The sequence below is a fragment of the Podarcis pityusensis genome, assembly GCF_964106645.2.
Source record: "Podarcis pityusensis genome assembly, chromosome: 7".
In the NCBI taxonomy this organism is placed as follows: domain Eukaryota; kingdom Metazoa; phylum Chordata; class Lepidosauria; order Squamata; family Lacertidae; genus Podarcis; species Podarcis pityusensis.
Window position 1 is genome coordinate 29,771,404 of NC_138031.1, and position 20,958 is coordinate 29,792,361.

General features: G+C 39.9%; 1 protein-coding gene across 2 annotated transcripts; it reads left to right on the forward strand.

Annotated features, from left to right (window-relative positions):
* The first annotated feature begins 352 nt into the window (after positions 1-352).
* On the forward strand, positions 353-20,601 carry SNX16 (sorting nexin 16). 2 transcript variants are annotated; one of them, XM_081013572.1, is made up of 8 exons: positions 353-514; positions 4,531-4,983; positions 6,735-6,821; positions 7,685-7,833; positions 13,337-13,406; positions 16,544-16,680; positions 18,448-18,567; positions 19,119-20,601. In XM_081013572.1, exons 2-8 carry the CDS (start codon positions 4,612-4,614, stop codon positions 19,225-19,227), a joined length of 1,044 nt encoding a protein of 347 aa, XP_080869698.1. In that variant the 5' UTR covers positions 353-514; positions 4,531-4,611; the 3' UTR covers positions 19,228-20,601. The 2 variants fall into 2 exon arrangements, with proteins under 2 accessions (XP_080869698.1, XP_080869699.1); XM_081013573.1 differs by lacking the exon at positions 353-514 and adding an exon at positions 537-862.
* The last annotated feature ends 357 nt before the right edge of the window (positions 20,602-20,958 follow it).

A 20,958-nucleotide genomic window follows, 5' to 3' on the forward strand; every position in this document is an offset into this window, starting at 1 on the left:
ATGGAGACGCGACACTTTTCCTTGCATTCCCCAGCGGACAAGTGAATTTAGGGTACAGCTGCCAACCGCGCGAACTTTAAAGCCGGATCTGCTTCCCTTGGTTAAACACACCGCATTAGGCCAGTCTGGTCTGCGCAGCGAGTCTTTTCTCGCCACCTGTTCCTGAAGTAGCACAACACCTCTCTCCCCCCCACCGAACTACAAATCCCAGCAGGCTATGCGGGAACAGGTGGCGGAAGGAAGGTGGAATGTTGTCAGCCAGCTTTTCCAGAATACGCCGATTCACGGGTCGCGCGCTTGACCGCGTTGCTTGTCGGGACTTGAAGTTTTGTTTTTCCCCTCTTCCAAGCGGCGGTGTTTTGTCCGCGGAGGGGGCAGAGCAGGTCTGGCCGCGGTGCACCCCGGGAGCTGTAGTCGGAGACGGGCTGAGGAACCGTGGCGGCGGCTTGTGGCTGCTCGTACCTCTTGGGACTCCGCAGGGGCGGCCGGCGAGGGTGTCTCCGGCGCGCAACAGGTAGTCTTTGCCGCGAGCGCGTCCTTGTAGCGCCTTGGCCTCGCCTGGCCAAGCGGAGTGCGGGGGAAGGAGGACCAGGGGCCGGGGCGGCCGGCAAAGGGCAGGAGGCGTCGCGTGAGTAAATGCCCAGACCGAAGATCGTCGAGTGCGAAGGGGTCGCGAGGGTCATCTAGTCCAGCCCCTTGCGGTGCAGGGATCTTTCGCTCAGCGCGGGACTCGAACCCGCGACCCTGAGAGCGCGAGTCTCCTTCTCCACCGGCTGAGCTGTGGCGCGGAGGGGACGGTGGTCCCGAGCCCCTGGTGGAGGGTGAGGGGCTCACACGTCGACTGCACCCCGAGGAAACGAAGGTGGGCCTGGGAGAGTGTTGCTCACAAATCTTCCCTCGTAAATCTTCCTTCCTTCGCTCGCTAATAGTTTGCAGGCTGCTGCTCCCTGCGGTTCGAGGAATCGGCTTCAGCGCCCCAGTAATAACTAATGGCCACAGCCAAAGTAAGAGGGGGAGCGAGAGAGTTTTGTGGCGCCTCGAAAGGGCTTTATTGTGGTCTACAATTTTGTGGTCTTTGGAGCCTCCTCAGATGCACGGGACTGACAGCTGAATAGGCAAAAACTAGTAAACATCTCGAGTAATGATTTGGCTTATTTGCTTGTTAGGGTTGCTCCCTGCCCTTCACCAGGTTGAAGGGCGGGATATAAATCTAACAAACAGACGGTCTCTTGATTTTCATTGGCCTTTTGCCCTATGCAGGGTTTATCTTTCTTTTCTTTATAGTTCTTTATAGTTGCCAGTCTAGGTTAACACTTCATGGATCAAATGAAATGGAATTTTTGTCCATGAAAGCTTATGTCACTACTTATGCTTCATTCATTTATAACCACAACTGAAACACAAGAGTTAATAATACTTGGAAATATTACTAAATAGCCAATGAAATACTACCCTAAACTTTCCACAAAAGCTGTGGCAAAAAGGTATGTTTTAGGCAATGCCGAAATACAGGGATGGTGTCTGCCTTATATCAAGGGGGATGGAAGTCCATAACTGAGGGGCCACCATGGAGAAGGCTCTGTCATCCCCCACTGCAGGCGCCCCATAATAACAGAACCACAAGAAGGATTTCACCTGCAGATCTTAGTAACCATTGCTGTTGATCTGGGTGCATCAGGACTGGTAGCCTAGTGCTAGAATTACTGTTGGACAGGCTGCTAGCATTGTGTTTTTAAAAACAATTTCTACTGTACAGTAGAAATACTGTTGTCAGATGTAAACCACACAGAGTATAACTCTTTTCTTCTGGGCAGGAATAGTTGAGCTAAGTATCATCATCCATAATACTCCCTCACAGCAAGGAATTTGTACTGTGGGATAGTCTTTACATGCCTTTCCAGAATGTGAACAAATCAAAGAGGAACTGCAATACCTCCTTCTGCCCTGTTCTTTCCTATGGCTGTTTCAATAGGGAGTAAAGTACTTTGCTGCAGAAATTAGTGTGGGAGTAAATGGCTGTAGGTGGATCTCAGTATTCGCCAAAGGGAAGCACTGTGCGCAAGACATCCCTGTAATGGAGTCAGCGCTGCTTCCAGGGAAGGAGGAGGCAAGTTGACTGGGGCATCAGCATTGTGAAAGTGAACTGGTGGAGTCACTCTGATGCTCCTTCTGATGTGCCCCACAGTGCCAACATTCCCTCTCCCTGCCAGTAAGGAGCAGCAACTACACTGCAGTGGGTTGTCAGGTGCAGAGTGCACCTTTTCCTGCTTGCTATTACTGAGTTACTACAGTTTCAACAGTGAATTGCTTCCATATTAATCTCTACACTAAAGTGGTGGTGAAAAGAGAAAGCATAGCTGAGAGAGAATGAGTTAAAAATAGATAACTAGGTTGAAATGCAGTAATACCTCCGCGAGCGTCCGCCTTGTCTAGCGTCCATTCCGGCGAACATCCACGGCAAACCCGGAAGTACCAGAACTGGTTACTTCCGGGTTTGCTGCTTGTGCATGTGCAGAAGCGCTAAATCATGCTATGCACAGAAGCGCAAACCGCTCCGTGCGCATGCGCAGACACGGCACCTTGCCCTGCGTCCTTTTCGGCTAGCGGCCGGGGCTCCAGAATGGATCCCGGCCACAAAACGAGGTACGACTGCTCTTGATGGTGTTACACTTCCTGTGAAGGAGCAGGTATATAGCTTGGGGATACTTCTGAATCCATTGCTGTTGCTTGAGGCTGAAGTTGTCTCAATGGCATGGAGTGTCTTCCATCAGCTTCAGCTGGTGGCTCAGCTATGCTTCTGTCTGGACAAGGATAGCCAAACTTCTGCTGTCTATGCTCTGGTAGCCTTTAGGTTAGATTACTGCAATGCATCATACTGGGGGCTGCTTTTGAAGATGGTTCAGAAACTTCAGCTGGTGCAAAATTCAGTGGCCAGGTTGCTTACTGGGGCAAAACAGTTTGAACATATAATACCAATCCTGACCTGGCTGCATTGGCTGCCAGTTAGTTTCCGGACCCAATTCAAAGTGCTGGTTTTGACCTATAAAGCCTGATGTGGCACAGGACCTCAATGCCATAAGGACCACCTCTCCCCATATGAACCAATCCAAACCCTGCAATCATCATCTGAGGCCCTTCTTCATGTGGCAACACAAGAACAGGCCTTTTCAGTGGTGGCTCCCCATTTGTGGAATGCTCTCCCTAAGGAGGCTTACCTGGTGCCATCAATATAGATTTTAGGCGCCAGGCAAAAACTTTCCTCTTTAACCAGTACTTTGACCTCTGTCTGGCCTTTTGTAGGTGTTTGAAATGTATTTTAATGTATTATTTTAAAGTTGGTTTGGTTTGGTTTAAATGTATCTATTGGGGTTTTGTTTGTTTGCTCATTTGCCCATAAGTTACTTTGAATTGCCTTTGGCAAGAAAAAGCAACTAATTAATGTAACAAAAAAAAATATAAAGGAGGTTACTTCCTGCAGTTAAGTCAATACGGTCCTTGAGTTGGAAAAACTATAAAAGTGAACCTTCAAATTATTTGGCTTGTGAGTCCATGCAGTAGTTGGATTACAGGTGTTTCTAGTTTTAAGTGGGAATTTTGGTTGATATAATTTATGCTGTTGAATATCATTTGATGATTCAGAGATCCTGGAATCCAGTCTCTGTAGTATCATTGTGAGGAGATAATCACTTTGGAGAAGAACATCAGTTTGGCTGATTATTCTTCTTTACGTTTGCTAATCATACTGTCTAATTATACAACTTCTGCTTTCCCCAAAAGCATGAAACTAAAAGTGTGGATAAAATTAAAATGTTAAACTATTCTTCAGAAACTCAGGTTCATTTGTTTTCTGTTTTCATTGGATGGAATGAGTCTTGCAGTGAAATGTGGTAGAACTATATTAAATAATACATCAGATAGCCAGCTCATTTAAAATGAACACACTTCCGCTTTACTCAGCATCTTATCAAAATATCTATGCTGGATGATTTTGCTTTCTGCATATGCTAGTCAGTGTTCAAAGCTCCCATTGTTCTAGGTGCATTTTGTGACAGGGAATTTTGTTAGTGCATCTAAAATTTCAGATTCAAACTGCAGAGTGCCTCCCCACTTCCAGCTACTCTCTGAAGACTGCAGAAGAGACCCTCTTAAGAATATTAGGGGGTGGACAGGGGAAGGACTAGACCATGTGAAAAATGAGGACAGTAGCAGGAATTTAAAATAATTTGAACTGGATGAAGCAGAAGATGACCTCATAGTTAAGAAGGATGTACCAGGCAGGATTAGGTCAGCATCCTAGGGTGTGAGAATTTACTGAAGCATTTTGTAAGACTTTGTGACATCTAGCAACCCTAAGTTACGTTCTGATTGTGTGAAATTATTTTCCTGTTTTCATTTCTTTATAAAGCCATTCATACTCTGTTGTTGCTTAATACAGACATTGAGGGGAATCTCCATGTTTTAAATAAGGTTATGATAATGTCTCTATAAACAGTTTTGTTTGTTTGAAAACCTACTTTCTCTTATTTCCAGATAACGGAAGGGAACGCGAATGAGAGTTCCATAAATTCTACAGTCAAGAAGTATAAGCTTTCTTACAGTTGCTAATGAAGGATGGCTACTCCATATGTTCCTGTTCCAATACCTATAGGAAGTTCTACTAGTTTTACCACGAATAGAAACCAAAGAAGATCATCTCTTGGGAGCATTTCAACATGTTCAGATTCTTCAAAAGCACAGCTAGAGGAATCTTCTATCAGTAGTTTTAAAAAGAGGAGTGTCCCTGATGCAATTGGTGCCACTTCATCTCCTTGCAATAGTCCGCTTGTTAGGACTAAATTTATAGGTACGAACACATCTATGGAATATTGCACTCAACCATCGGAAGATAGTGAGCAAAACATAAACTCTGGGAGCTGGGAAGATCGGCCTGCTACGCCTACGATACTAGGTTATGAGGTGATGGAAGAGAGGGCAAAATTCACTGTAAGTTGTGCTTTTTTCTTCAGGAATTTTGACTAGTAACACATCATTTAAAGATTCACAGAATCCTTTAAAAATACTAATCACGCTGCACAGTAAGTATGGGACTCTTCACTGGCTTTCTGAAATGGCTCTTGAATTGCCTGCTAGATGCCATTTCCATACTATTTGATTCCCCACCACCATTCCTATCTTGTTTTTGACACATATTCTGGACAATGACTGCCTCATAGTATCCGGCTACCAGTGTTGTGATCTGGCCTTTGTGTATGCACTCGGGATTACTGGCATCTGCAGTTGTGGTGTGTGAGTGTGGGTGAATGTGTGCAGGTGTAGTAGATGGATTGAGGTACAGGTGTGTGAGCAGACATAGAAGTTGAGCAGGTGTAAGTGTATTGAGTGAGTGGAATTCTGTGTCACAGGGTTTGATGTTTTATATATTGTATAATTTATGGGTTCTGATAATTTCCATACAGTATTTCTATTGTTTTACCATTATTGTTGGTTGGTTGTTTATAAGCTGCTAAACTGCTTTATGATCTTTTCTATTGAAAAGTGGAATATAAATACTTGAAATTAATTAATTAATTAAGCCATCTGTACTTGTATAAAAGTTGCTGATTCCAGCACTGTTGAGCTACTAAAAACAATAAATGCTTTCAGTTCTGCAAATTTTAACCTTGCTCAGCTTTATACACATGGGTAGCTTCAGCATGGCTGGAATTACATAAAGCGGTGTTAATTACTTTTTGCAGTCTGAGCTGGATTCAACAAGGCTGTGTTTCTGAAGTGGTTGTTCTTTGTAAACAACACTTTAAAAAAACAAACATCCACAGAAAGGGAATTTTTATGGTAATTTAGGCTGCAGTCCTATATACTTCCTTATTTGGAAGTAAGACCCATTGAACTCAGTGGGACACTCCTGGATGGACATGTATAGGACTGCACTGAAATCACAAAAGGAGAAGAAGACATATGCAGGCACCATTAGTTTAGATACCAAATAGGTGGGTATAGTCCAACGAGTTCTCCCTTTCATCTGAGTCATCATGAATTAATATTGCAGATTATTGCAATGTACCATACTTTTGTTGGTTATACTTTGAATATGCATTAGATTTTTAATCCTAACCTTAATTTACTGGGAAGCAATACTGTATTCAGATCTTTGAGACTTGATTCTGATTAACAGTGCAAGCCAAACTATAGGAACCCAGCATAAATTAGGATGTCATAAATTACCCCATTCCAAACTCAATCCAGGAGCAGAGCCAGCCCAAGCCTGACAGAGGGAAAAAAATACTTTATAACAGTATGACTTGCACCACCCTTTCTGCCAGTCTAACTTCCACTCGATTGGTAGGTCATGTGATTGAGGCAACTGGAATTTGGAACAGAGGCAAGTCTCCCCCTTACCCAGTTCCTCCTGAGCTGGGATGAGTGACTCAGTGTAGGTAGGATCAGGGTATCTTGTTGAAATACACTATTTTTGTGAAAATAGTTTAAAATAGAAAATCCAAATTCCATGAACTGGTTCCTCCTGGGAGCAGTAAAACAATACCAGTTCTATATTTGCATGAGATACCTGTTCATTTTTTTATACTTTAGTATATATACATAGGCAAACTTTGATAACGCTTGCTTCCTTTCTGAAAGAATAGTTATGTCAGCTTCCTAGTAATTATAGTGTAATATGACTAAAATGCTCACACAACTTATTGAAACTGCTATAGTAGTTTTTTTTTATTTAACAGGTTTACAAAATCCTTGTAAAGAAAAATCCAGAGGAAAACTGGGTAGTTTTTAGAAGGTATACAGACTTCTCCAGGCTTAATGACAAGGTATATAATTCTTGATCTCCAGCTATTAATATACCAGATTAACATTTTTGCTTCCAACTTTGAAAAGTTACAATGAGAAAAACAAGCAATTGCTTTGCCATAGAACTAGTAAGTTCACTGAGAAGTTAAATGGTATTTGAAAAGACATTCCAGCACCATATTTATTTACATTTTTATTGAATTATTATACCACCCTTCATCTGAAGATCACAGGGTGATCTGCATATTTGACACCCAAAAATAATACCTGCAAGCCCTTTAACTTTTTCTGGTTACCTTCCTCCCCCCCGCCCCCGGGTTTGATCTGCAAAATCTTAGGTGGCACTCAACTAAGTTTTACTCAGAGTACACCCATTAAAAATGAACAGGCCTAACTTCCATGTTCATTAATGTTGAATGCTACCCCTTGCTTAATCAAGAGAAGGCTAATTTGCTAAGATTCATATATCTCTGCCTATTGTTGTAAACCTTCTTCTAACAAGATGCATTCCCATAATGTGTTTCTTGACTAGCCATTTGTTTGTACTACAGAAGACAGAAGAAATTTGCATGGCTCAAATTTCCACAATTTTTTGCTTTTTTGAAAAAGCACCAAATTTTCACTATACGTGAATTAATAGATAGTGGTTGTTTTCAGGTATTGGCGCACTGGTATTGCATTTGATATGTTGTTGCTACTCTTCAAACCAGCTTGACCTGCCACCCTTTGCTGAGAAAATCTCATCAAAAGAACCCATTGCACATTAACCTGAGGCAAAGGGACAGAAATAGATAAAAAGCAAGGGGGGGACACACCTTAGTGATATATTAAATCTATGCAGAAAGTGTAATTCCTTACTATCTACTTGGTTTGCTTTTTTCAGCTCAAAGATATGTTTCCTGGTTTCCGATTGGCACTACCACCAAAACGCTGGTTCAAGGATAATTACAATCCTGATTTTCTGGAAGATAGACAGCTGGGACTCCAAGCATTCTTGCAGAATTTAGTAGCTCACAAAGACATTGCTAACTGGTATGTGATTCTCACCTTCTTCTGTCACTTGGATTATTTTAACAGGGTAACAAAAGAATAAGACCCTCTTTAGCTGTTGCTCTTTTTTGGTAATACTTGGTTTGAGCTCTACTGCCCACTATTCTAAATTGTACTCCTGCTTTTCCAGAATTAGACTAATGAATAATTAAATTGCTTTCTGTGAATAAAGAAACCCTCCCCAGACTAACACCAGCACATATGTTTCTGGGCCAGGTTCAGGATTCTTGTATCAATTCACAAGGACTTTAACAACAGTGGTCCAGGAAATCTTAACAACCACCTAATTCCATATATCCATGCCTAATCACTGAAGCCCTTTCAGGAGTAGCTGTTAGTTGCCGTCCATGGCTCAAAAGCACAGCCACATTTTCAGCATTGTGGACCCAATTTTGTAGAACTTCCTCCCAGGTGAGATGAAATAGGCCTTTCTCCTTTTGAACTTCTTACACCTAGTGGAGGCCTTTTTACTTCACTAGGCATTTTAAGTAAGTTTTGTTATTAGTTTTAACTTAACTTTACTGTTACTCAGCACTGCTGAGACAACAGAGTTAAGCAATATATAAGCTGTTGATACTGAAAATTAGTAAAAGTGTAGGAACTTGCGTTATTTTAGGTTACAAAAGGGCAAATGTGTTTAAGACTGGAAATTGCAAAAGGAGTTTTGAGAGGTCTTAAAAAATATTTCAGACTTCTACATTCTAGCTGCTAGCAGGGTGGAATCTGTCTAAATTACAGGATTTGCCACAATTGGGATGCAGAGAAAGGGCCAAAGGAAGTCAGGAATGTATTTGTGTAGATAAGAAGATACCCTAAATCTGGGGTCCGCAAACTTTTTCTGCAGGGGGCCAGTTCACTGTACCTCAGACCTTGTGGGGGGCCGGACTATATTTTGAAAAGAAGAAAAAATGAGCGAGTTCCTATGCCCCACAAATAACCCAGAGATGCATTTTAAATAAAAGGACATATTCTACTCATGTAAAAACACCAGGCAGGCCCCACAAATAACCCAGAGATGCATTTTAAATAAAAGGACACATTTTACTCAGGTAAAAACACAATGATTCCCGGACCATCCCGGGCTGGATTTAGAAGGCGATTGGGCCGGATCCAGCCCCTGGGCCTTAGCTTTCCTACCCATGCCCTAAATGGTGTGAATCAAAGTTATTTAAAGGACTGCCTGCACCTGTATGAGACAGCTCAAGCTTTGAGACCAAATTCTGAAACCCAGGTCTCTGGCTGATCAATAAGATGGACAGATATCAGAGACAAGGCCTTATGAATAACGGCTCCACATTTGTGGAATTGCCTCACCCAAGAAATACATAACTCTTAAGATAACTTTTGAGATGCTTTTATTTCATTTCACTTTTGATTAGTCTGCTGTGCTTTAATTGAGGATATGTACTTTAACTGTGTCTAAATTTTCTAGTTTTATGTAGTATTATGTTCTATTTATTATCCGTATACATCACACTGTGAGAGCAATGTATTTGGAAGGTGGTTGTTAAAGTCTTTAAATATACAAAAAATCTGCTGTTGGCTGTTTGGCATTGTGTATTCAGCATGTGGAGTTACAATATGGGGATTATCCGTTAATTTTATTTTTCAGTTTCTAAAAATACATATAAGAAGAAGATTTTTTTAAAACCCTCTAAAATGTAGATTTGAATGGAATGCCTTTGATTCTGCCTGTATTTGTTATATGCTTTCTAAGATGGGTGATTTTGAAGATACTCTTTTATGAATGCTTTAGAGCTTGGCATTGCAATCGAAACCATGTGTTGTTGTTTTTAATTATAGAATCTCTAGTTTTATGCAATCTTGAACCACGTATGTTATGAGCAGTGTGCTATTTGGCAGTACATTGAATTCTAAATGCCAACCTTGAAGCTGAAATGTTCCATTTCAGTGTGTTTGTTTGTGTTAATGGTGGCTGGTTATGGATGGGTAATTATAGTAGAATCCTGAATGGTTGGGTGGGCTAGACCGCAAGTCGTGACAATTTCTCAATGGATCAGAAATTGGTCGGGGTGGAATTTGTCTTTGCCACTATTGTTGAACATTTCAGTACAGGAGTGGCTAAGCAGTTGTTCTCCAGTTGTTGCCAATGGTTAGTGCTGATAGGGTGTGAGCATAATCTTAAGAGCACAGGTTAGCTACTTCTGCTTCAATATAACAGCTGAAAAGTAGTGACAGAAGTGCCTCTTAGCAGGTACTTTCAGTTCCTATCAACTCTGTTATATATGAACTTCTTGAACTTTTGTCCTTTAGACTAGAGGTTTGTGCCATCTGATAGCATGTTGGGAGTCTCTCAAAGAAATTGTAGCCTTCTGTGCTGCAGCTGTGACAGCAACAACCATATAGAACTCCTCCACAATAGGTTGTAGACCCAGTGTTCAGCTAAGAGCTTGTACTGCATAGTGTTGATGCAATTATGTTTGTGTGTGATTTTATTTTTATATTAAAAAAATGCAACCTAAAATGTCCTGAGACGCAACAAATAAACTCATCTTTTTCTGTTGCTTCTAACTTCTGCACTTCATTGCTAATAGACTAGTATGTAGAGTTTTCCAAATTCTTTCAAGATGTCTTGGGCTTCTTATGCCAGAATCAATGTTCTCATTAATGGTTTCTTCCTGACATGCAAAGTAGCGACACTCGTTCAAGACTCTGTGAACCAGTTCTCTTGCCCCAATATTAAACAGGATTTTGTTAGTGAGATTCTTCACTTTATAACGCCATGAATAAGAGTACAGTAAAACTGCATCCTAAAGTAACATCCTCATTGGAATGATTTTTAATAGGGATATAAGTTCACAATGAATATCAGAAATACACATTGTGCAAGCTGTATTTTCCCTTTTATTTGCTCATGAGTATTTCTTTTTGCATATTGTGGAAACTGGAGAAAGGTGTTAAACCTGTAAAACAGATGCTTGGATTACTTATTCTTCTGACAGGCTGGGCCGGAGTCATTTGTGGCTCCACCCTATCCTGGAGGAGAATCTAAAAAGGGATTCAGTTCTCTGCTGTTCATAAAAGGCAAGTGTGCATGTGTGTTTTCTGCTGCTCTAGTTGCAGCTTTCTGTAGAAGAAGCATACTTTCTGCTTCTATCAGTATTGCCCATCTTAGTGCAATAGAGCTAAAATAGTAATGCTTAGTTGAGTCTGTGTAAACAGCTTTGCTCAATCAAAAACTGTAAGTTAAAGATGGAATTCCCTTCCCCACATGCACCGCATTATGGTTTGGAAAGAGGAGAGGAAATCCAATATTGCTGTTGCTTCCATTAAAGTTCTAAATGCATTTGAATGAACTTTTGCATCACAATCCTAAACATAGAAATCACACATAGGAGCATAAGAAATGACTTGCTCCAGCCTGCATCTAACAGATAACCAGCATTCTGTTTCCAACAGCTGCCAATCAGCTGATTCTAATAAACTCTCAAGTATTGCACTAAGGCAGCACTCTTCTGTTTTGTACTGCATTTTGTCTCCAACATCTGGTATTCAGAAAGGTGTACTGCCTCTGGCCACAGATCAATGTATAGTTTTAGGTTATTACAACCTCAGTTGAGAATATACTTAACAAAACCCTACACTTGAATTCTCCCCCCCCCCCTTTCCACTAGTGGACAAAGAACTTTGTTTCTTAACTGCAACCACATATAGTACTTGTTTACTAGAGCTGCCAAAAGGCATCATAGCAAAAAAAAGCCTACCCAAGGCTACCCAAAACCAACTGATATTTATCTTATTAAGTGCTTGGATTCAGTGGTTATATGTTTTTTATAATCATTCTTCCACGTAAAAGCTTTATACCATTAGTCACAAGATACACATTTTGTAGTATTTTTCACATTTTGTAGCTTAATATTGCCAAAATTTTCCTTAAACTCAGTAACGGGGTCTAAAAGAGGTACAGAACAAGTGAAATCAAGCTTGGAGAAAGCAACAATGCTTTCATATAATAAGCTGTTCTGAGGATGGCCATTTGCGATCTCATTCCACATCTTTTCAAAACAGCAGTTCAACCATGAAGAGAAGCTCTACTGTAAATAAAACTGTTTGGAAAGGGTGTGATATAACTGTCAAATGAAGCAAAGAAGCATTGTTCCTGTTTTTTCTAGACAGTTCATTTGACTGAATAGATGTTATGAGAGGAAAAGACACATTCTCACTCTCTTACAAACTCGCTGATGAACCTGGAAATTCTACAGATGTGATGTTAGAACAGTTTTCCACAAGCTTTCTTCATGTTTTATAATATCAAGCTTCTTTAGTCCCAGCCTGTGTGGACTGCTGCTCCAGAATTTCCAGCAGCTCAATGTCCTTCGTTGTTGATTTCTTCAAAACAAACAAACAAACAAACTTTGCATATGTAAACTGGCAAATCTGTGAGAGGAATTCCTTCATAAAAATGATTTGCAATGTGAAGTGTTCTCCATATTTATGGTATTTAAAGCAGCAGGCACACTTGTTTGCATGTTTGGTTGAAGCCTTAGTTTAATCTTCTCAAAAGAGATGCTTCCACACAATTGACGCATACAACTTGGTTTGTTTTTGTGTTGTTATATGTTTTGTGTTCTCATTTTGTATTTTTATGTTGTGAACTGCCCTGTGATCCTCAAAAGAAGGGCAGTGTACAAATTTACCGTAATAAACAAACTTCTGCTAGTCAAAGGTACGCTGGAAAAGAGACAGTTTAGGAATAGTTACATAGGCTAGACATGGTTTGAGAAAAAATCGAAGCCATCTTCCAGAATACAGCAGTGCAAGTCATTCTTGCTCAGTTTATACAAGCCTCTCTATCGTCTCCCCTTTGAACAGTCTTTATTGACCCCAAACAAGTAGGCAGACAGTTATGTCTAGTGTACAGATAAGGCGATAATCCTGGGTGAAGGCTTATTGACAATCTTTATTAATCTTCAGTTTGAGTGCGGGGGAGATCCTGTTTGGTATGCATAAAGCAACTATTATTATCTTACATTTGTTTTGAAAAGCAAGGTTTTCATGTTTCAAAAGCAATTTGCTTATGTAGTACAGTATAGAGAAATCTGCTATTTGGGAAATGCAAATTCTAAGCCTCCACTGGGACATGGGATTAGTTAGCGGTTCCCTTACTCCTGGCTGTTGTCATTCTGTATTTTAATTCAGATTTATTTATTTTTTACTTTTTACTGGGGAGTTAATTGGATTTTAAAATCCAGGATAAATTAAACTTTTAAAAAAATCCTCACCCTGAATGACTTTTGTTTTAAACAATTTCATTTTATACTAGACAAGCATCCATTGCTGGGGAGGGTGAAAATGGTATGGAAAACATTTATTTATACCTGCTAACTGAAACATTACACGTTGGTTATAATAAAAACAAACTTGCTCATTTTCGGAGAAATACTGTGTTTTGTGTTGTTTCTCACTGACTTTAGGCTGTTCTGTTTGGAGACCAACTTCTTTCTTTCTTTTCATTATTTCAAAGTCTTGCAGTGAGGGAGTTCCTTTGTTTGGATGATCCACCAGGACCATTTGATAGCCTTGAAGAGAGTAGGGTAAGTGTAAAGTAGTTATTTTGTTGTTAGAATAAAACACTCTTAACTGGCCTGTTGAATATGATGTTTGTCATGTGGTACCTTTATAACAGGAGAAGCATCTGTTCTCTTTGAGGCGGACATAAAATATATATGTCTGCCACATAGAAAAAGGCATGGAATGAATAATCTATGGACTGTACATTTACACAACAAGCAGCCCAAAGGCAGAAAGACAGGGCAGTTATGGAGCAGAGATCACGAAAGCCTGGGGAGGTGAGGGTGGGAAAAGAATGCAGGCAAGGTAAAGGTAAAGGGACCCCTGACCATTAGGTCCAGTCGTGACCGACTCTGGGGCTGCGGCGCTCATCTCACTTTATTGGCCGAGGGAGCCGGCGTACAGCTTCCGGGTCATGTGGCCAGCATGACTAAGCCGCTTCTGGCGAACCAGAGCAGCACCTGGAAACGCCATTTACCTTCCCGCCAGAGCGGTACCTATTTATCTACTTGCACTTTGACGTGCTTTCGAACTGCTAGGTTGGCAGGAGCAGGGACCGAGCAACAGGAGCTCACCCTGTCACGGGGATTCGAACCGCCGACCTTCTGATCGGCAAGTCCTAGGCTCTGTGGTTTAACCCACAGCGCCACCCACATCCCTAAAGAATGCAGAAGTTGTAGGAAATAATTTTAAAGTTTCTTTTGACTATATTCTTCCTGCAGATTTTCTCAATCTCCGACTGTTGAATATTGTTTTATTCTGCTGCCTGGTATATAATTATTGATGACTCATATTTGATGCATTGTTTTAAATCTACCTCTGCGATCTGATCCTTTTGCTTTATCAGTTGTGCATGTATCATACTTTAGGGTTTTCCTTCACTGGTTTAATTATATTTAGCATAAAGTATTTTCTCACATATTTTTAATATGTGTATCTTCATGATTTATCAGTTACACTGCTCAGTCTCACTGCTATTTCCTCCTACCTGAAATAGGATCTTTTGTTCGGATTGTATGTGATTCTTTTTATTTGTTTTCCTTGGGCATCTGATTTTTCAGATATTGCAGAACCCATCCAAAAGTCTTTCTGAATTAGAATAATACCATTTGCTGAATGCATGCAGAAGAACAAAGAAAGAGACTTTTTTGGCTCACATCTAGCAGATATGAACCAGCTTAACACATTATGTTAATATGTCCAGTTCAAATACTTGGTAAAATTACTTTTAAGTTAAAACATTTGGAATGTTGTTAGCATTCCAAAATATATACAGATTGTGTGTGTGTGTGTGTGTGTGTGTGTGTTGAATTTGGCTTTTTAGAGGACAACTTTAACTATTTTAACTTGGTTTCAGTCAAAGTATAATGCCATTGATGTATTTTAATTCTTGTTAATTTTGGCTCTAGTAAATGGCAGGTCCCTTCAGAACTGTCCCATAGTTTAAGGGATTGGCAGCATTATATCTGTACCATCCCCTGGTGGATGCCTGGTTAACTGAATGTGCTACACAACCAAATGAGGATCACTGCCAAATTACATAATAGGCTGTTTTGCTAGTGAAGTTAGCGACAAATTATGAAATGCAAACTTCTTAACGTTAATTGCAGACTTTCTCTTAAAGAGAAAAAAATTGTAAGCCCTCAGTCCATGCTTTGTGATTTTCTGCATCAAGTGGTTTTGTTGGTAAAGGAGAGCTCACAGCTACAGAGCATCTTATATCTATCAAAAATATAGAAGAAGAAAAATATATCCACTTCTTATAGAGACAGTCTCAATAGCATGTGCAATGTACCCAAGCACTGAATCAAACATTATTTCCTCTAGCAAGCTATTAGCATTTCACCCCAAAAAATGTTAAAATGCGGCATGTATGTTGGTTTAATTTTTCCTTTACCCTGTTTTAAACACACACACTTTTAGAGATTGGAGAAGTGGTTCCATTTAAAGAAAGGGAAGTAACTTTGAATGACTCCTTGCGACATCAGTCAGGGTTCTACAAAATATCAATTAACAATTTTGCAGGATGTTTGCTTTTCAGGTACCGTAACTTAACCTTAGAAACTCGGCAAGGTATCATTGGACCTGTGTGGCACCTTGGAGATGAACTAGCTTAGTGGCTCATGAGCTTTTGAAGACAACTTCCTCTTTCATTGGACTCATGTCTACAAAAGCTCCTACCTCAAAAACCCAATTGGGCTTAATCCTAAACACACTTACTGAGACATAAATCCCATTAAAATCAGTGGAATTTACTTCCAAATAAGTGTATTTAGGAGTGGGTGTTCTTACTGCAACCATACTGATCTCTTTGCTGCAGTTTAGTCTTGGGATCTTAAGTTCTGCAATAAAATCTTTTAAAATCAGATAACGTCTTTGATGGGGAGGGGGCTCCACAGTAGTTGCAATGTTTATCTATGTCACAAGGGACTGCGGGGAAAATCTCTAGTTGACCTTCTGAGCCCCATGAGGGGATTTGTAGAATTAATGTGGCGTGGCAACAAGACAGCATCATGTGTGCCAAGATGTAATCTCAAGTAATTACAGTGAGCTTCACCTATGCTTTTTTATCCAGCTTTAGCAGAAAATGTCAACTTTTGATGGACTTTCTCAGTAGCCACATTCAAACCAATATGTGTTATTTTGTGTTTCATCATGATTATGCTGTTACTATAAGATTCTGCAATAGATGCAATGCTTTTTCTGTTATGGCATAGTAGTTCCCTTACATTTTCCTAGTTCTGTTTTAATGTGTCAGTGCAATGAATAGTAAAGTTGCTACAGGATGCATGTCTGCAGAGCTGTGGTGGCTGGTCATGCAGATATTCTCAGCTGCATGGTTGGTCACAGCTTGTCATTCTGAAAATATTTTGAAATGTGGGTTAGGACGGTCCCTTTGTGAGCCATTGTCTAGTTGTATACCATGAGGTTAGTTTTTGTTTTGTTTTTTCCTTGCATAAAAAATAACAGACTGATACAGTTTGTCCTCATTACTGCCACATAAAAATGTTCAGTGCAATGAAATAAAATTGAGGTAGTGTGCTTTTATGCATATTAAAAATTAAAACTATTGCAGTAGGGGAACATCATCAGTCTCAAGTCTTTGCATTTCTCACACAAAACTATTGCCTTCAAAAAAATCGTTTACTTTTTCTTCTAGGCTTTCTGCGAGACCCTAGAAGAAACAAACTACCGTCTGCAAAAGGAACTTGCTGAAAAGCAAAAAGAGGTGGAAGCTCTGAAAAAAATGCTAAATGAAAAAGAAGTGTACATAGACGCCATAGAGAAACAATTGGGGTAAGAGGACAGAAAATTCTTGAAACTAGAGTGCAATTTAAAAATTAATCCCAAAACATTGAGCACTTATTCATGCATTTCTGAAAACTTTTTTTTGTTGCAACCATACTGCACTGGCTCTCGGTGGAGTACAGGGTCAGGTTTAAATGCTGGTTTTGACCTTTAAAGCCCTATGCGGCCTAGGACCCATGTCCCTACGGGACCGCCTCTCCTGCTTTGCTCCGGGAGGAACTTAAGGTCCACAAATGAGAACACTTTGGAGGTCCTAAGTTGCAAGATGGTTAGATTGGTCTCAACTAGGGCCAGGGCCTTTTCAGTACTGGCCCCGACTTGGTGGAACGCTCTGTCACAAAAGATTAGGGCCCTGTGGGACTTGACATCTTTCCGCAGGGCCTGCAAGACAGAGCTGTTCCACCTGGCCTTTGGTTTGGACTCAGTCTGACCCTTATGCGTCCCTCCCCTTATGGTTTTGATCTATGGGCTACTATTAAAATGAGGCTGCATTTTAAATTGTATTTTAACCCGTATTTTAAATTGGTCTCTCCCCCCCCCATTATGTTTTTATTGTAATTTTACTGGTGTTAGCCACCCTGAGCCTGGCTCTGGCCGGGGAGGGCGGGGTGTAAATAAAAAATTATTATTATTATTATACCCTCAATTCTCTCCTGAAAGACAGGAGATAACCCCCAGAGTAACTCTTGCATAATTTTAAACTTCAGTTTAAAAAGGAAATAAAAAGTCTTGTGTGAAGTAAAACACTTTAACATGTATGTGAGCCTTTCTGACACAATTGAGGTTGGTGCAGGCCACATATAGCAAGTCAGTTTAACTACGTATTTCTTTGGATAGGAATGATGGGAGGGAGAGCAGTTTCCAAGTAGCAATCTCACAAAGAGGAAATCCTTTGTAAAGTTTCCTGAGGATGAGGACTTCTATTTTACTGTCAGTATGAACCTGAAATCTGGTGAAATAAATGATGCTGCTAATTTTATAGTTATTGCTTACTAGCGGCCTTGTACCTGACATTGCCCGGGAATTCTAAGGAGGGTGGGAATGAATGCAGAGTTAAAATTGGTGCCATTTTGAAAGGTTCAGTGCAGTTTTGAAAGGTTCGCCATCTTGATTCAAAGGACCGTCCAATCTTACCCAAACAGAGAGAAAAAACTGCTCCTTCATCTCAAGAACCACTATGCAATCTGATTATGAAACCTTAAGAGCTGTCCAAATGCATAGCAAACAAAATACTGTACTTTCCAAAATATTTTGTAGATGAGCATTCTGTTTAGTAGTCTAGTATCTAAAATACTTACTTTTCCAACATCTAATATAATTAGATTTTCAGTGCATAATGGATAAACAGTATGCTGAAGCATCAATACAAAATAGATACAATTTGTAATGAAAGTTCTTTGCTAATTAGTATCAGTGTCATTTCAATATTATGTCTTAAACCTAATAAAGGAATGGAAATATAATTATGTGTAGAAAAGTCTTCTAAAAGAAGTTCTGCTTAGGTGCTTTTTCATTATTTCCTAGCTTAACTATATTGGATTGGATCTAAACTAACATTTAGCAGGAGCTACAATTACATTTGAAGAAGCAGACGGGGGAATTTTCACCAATTCCTCCTTTTCCCCTTATCATCCTAGAAAACACGGGGGGGGGGGGGATTGTGTATTCTCTTCTTTCTATAAATAGAAAGTCTCCTTACATTTGTGAAAGTGATATTCTGGATCCAATCAGCTGTATCTTGAATTCGTTACACAGGGATTTAAATTTAGGAAAAGTGAAGTCTCGTAAGTTGTCAGGACAAGAGAGTGAGTGCAGTGGAGAAGTGGAATCCTCTGCAATAGAGGCAGATCAAGGAGCCCTGGAAGAAGACAACAGGTACAGTCTAAAATTCTCTATGTTTTATTTAAGGTTATTTTCTGAAAAGCCTTTCACTTCTACAGTCTCCTGCGATACGTTGTTGTAGAAGTGCCATTCACATTCCAAATGCAATTCACACATATTAAATATATTTATGTTACTTGTGGTTTCCTGCCTTTTTTTCCCCTTCAAAAAGTCCTTGCCCCAAACTGAGGTTAAAAGGATAATAGTTGAGGGCCGTACCTCTTCAGTAGGAGGTATGCTGAAGAAGCTGCACATGGATAATGCTGGTTGAACATGAAATGATCTGATAGGCATGTATCTGTGATCCACCTTAACCCAGAGGTCTACGTATCCATGACTAATAATGTAAATAATGGGGAAAACAGCATAAAACACAAAACCAGCAACCTGGCTTAGCAGATTTTGCGGGGCAAGGGTCTACCTCTATAAACTCTTAGTAAAAGAGATTAGTTTTCCAAGTGTGCTGATCAGAATCGTGAGATAGATATGAAATGATCCCCCCCCCCAAAAAAAAGTGTGTCAAACATATTGATCTGTCTCTACAGTTCTGAGAAAGAGAATCGGGCAACATCTTGGAGCGGTTCATTGGCTGAAAATCACGTGCCAGAAATCGAAGTTGCTGAGGTAGCGTATACCACCGATGAAGAGATGTAAATGCTACCAGCTGCCTTTACAGTAGTGTAAAAAAGTCAATGTCTGGATTGCATTGAACAGAAGTATATAGTAGCTGTCAAGCAGAAGCTGAGATGGCAGAAGCTTGAATGTTTACATAAACCAATCTAGAGAAACCTATGGCATAGGAAGGATATAAGTGCTGCTTTGTCTCAGCCTTTATCTAGCCTTATGAGAGATATATATTAACATATAAAAAAGCTCTGGTTAAAGGCAGGTCACGTTGGAATCCTAAGTGATGTATATAAGTTATATGTACCCATATATAAAGGATAAATACCACACATGTAGATATACCGATCATGTAGCATGTTGTATATCACATGCTTGCTATTAATATTTCACATTTTGTATGGACAGCTTTTTGGTATTTGGATTTTCAGATTCTTTATATAGGCATGTAACTTCTGCTCTGGGAAATATAATTCTGCCATATGGACTTGGAAAATGTATATGATTTCTTGTGGTTTTTAAAGTCATAAATGTAAATAAGTGATATGTAAATTATAATGCAATGATCTAGGAAAGCTTGCAGTACCAAAATTAAACCTTTCAGTAACGGGAATGTTATTTGTTTTCATAATGCGGAAAGAAATATCACACTGTGGGCATTCACCTGCACTTGAAAACAATATAAAAGCTGTCTTTCAACTGTTTTTCTTTAAATCTCCTTACACTTTTGCCACTCAGCCACATAATCACCGAATCAACAAATTTGCCTTATATAAAGAACACTACCTCTTTCTTTTGTTGCTAATGCATAATTGCTCTGTTTAAAGTATGCATATTATAAACAGATATTTGAGTCATTAAAGCCATACTTCTGCACAGTTAAATAACTAAATCTAATTGCAGTTTATGTTTGTGTGTGTTTATAAAATATTGTACACCCAGGAACACACTATAAGCTTCACTCTCGTTTTAAAATTTGTGTTGAACCTAATAATGCACTTTATAACAAAGAAAATATTGTGCCAAGTTTATTGGCTCTGTGTTTTTTGTGCTTTTTGTTCCACCTTTGGACTGAGGGAAGGTGCAATTGGTTTGTACAGTAGTGCCTTTTTGTATTTTGCTTGTTACAGATGTTATAATAGTGTGTCAGCTTTATGGAATCTTCAGAAACATTCTGCTCAGCAGTTATTTGCTGGAAGTGCCTTGTTTTGTCTGCTCTTTCAGTAGGAAGAATGCTTCTTTTGTTCTTCTCTGTGCCACCTACTCCTTTGTTTAATGCTGTTAACACACAGTCTCATGTGCCGGAATTTTCAATGGTCGCTTTGTGTTTTAGGGTGTGAGGACAAAGATCTCTGCAGGACTGTATGAAACCATCTGGGGCAAATAAACCTTTGGACATGACAACATCTTTTTTTGGTCGTCTGTTGCAAAATAATGCTGGGTTTAAAAGAGTCTGGAGCTTAGCTAACTTGCTCCTTGGCTTTTTAAAATCTACATTCCATGTTTTGTCACGGTGCGTGAAATTTTAATGTTGGCTTGGAATGCATTTTCTCTGCCTTTTATTGCAGGAGATTTTTGTATATTAGCACCATTCCGGAGGTCACTCTGCTACTTCTCCCTTCAACTGTGTACAAACACTCTTACTAGTCATGGGTGACTTGTTCCATCTTCATTGTCAGAGGCAGCTCCCTGGATGCCAGTTTCTGGGAGTTGCAGATGGGCAGAGGGGTGTTTGCATGCTTCCCATAGGCATCTGGTTCA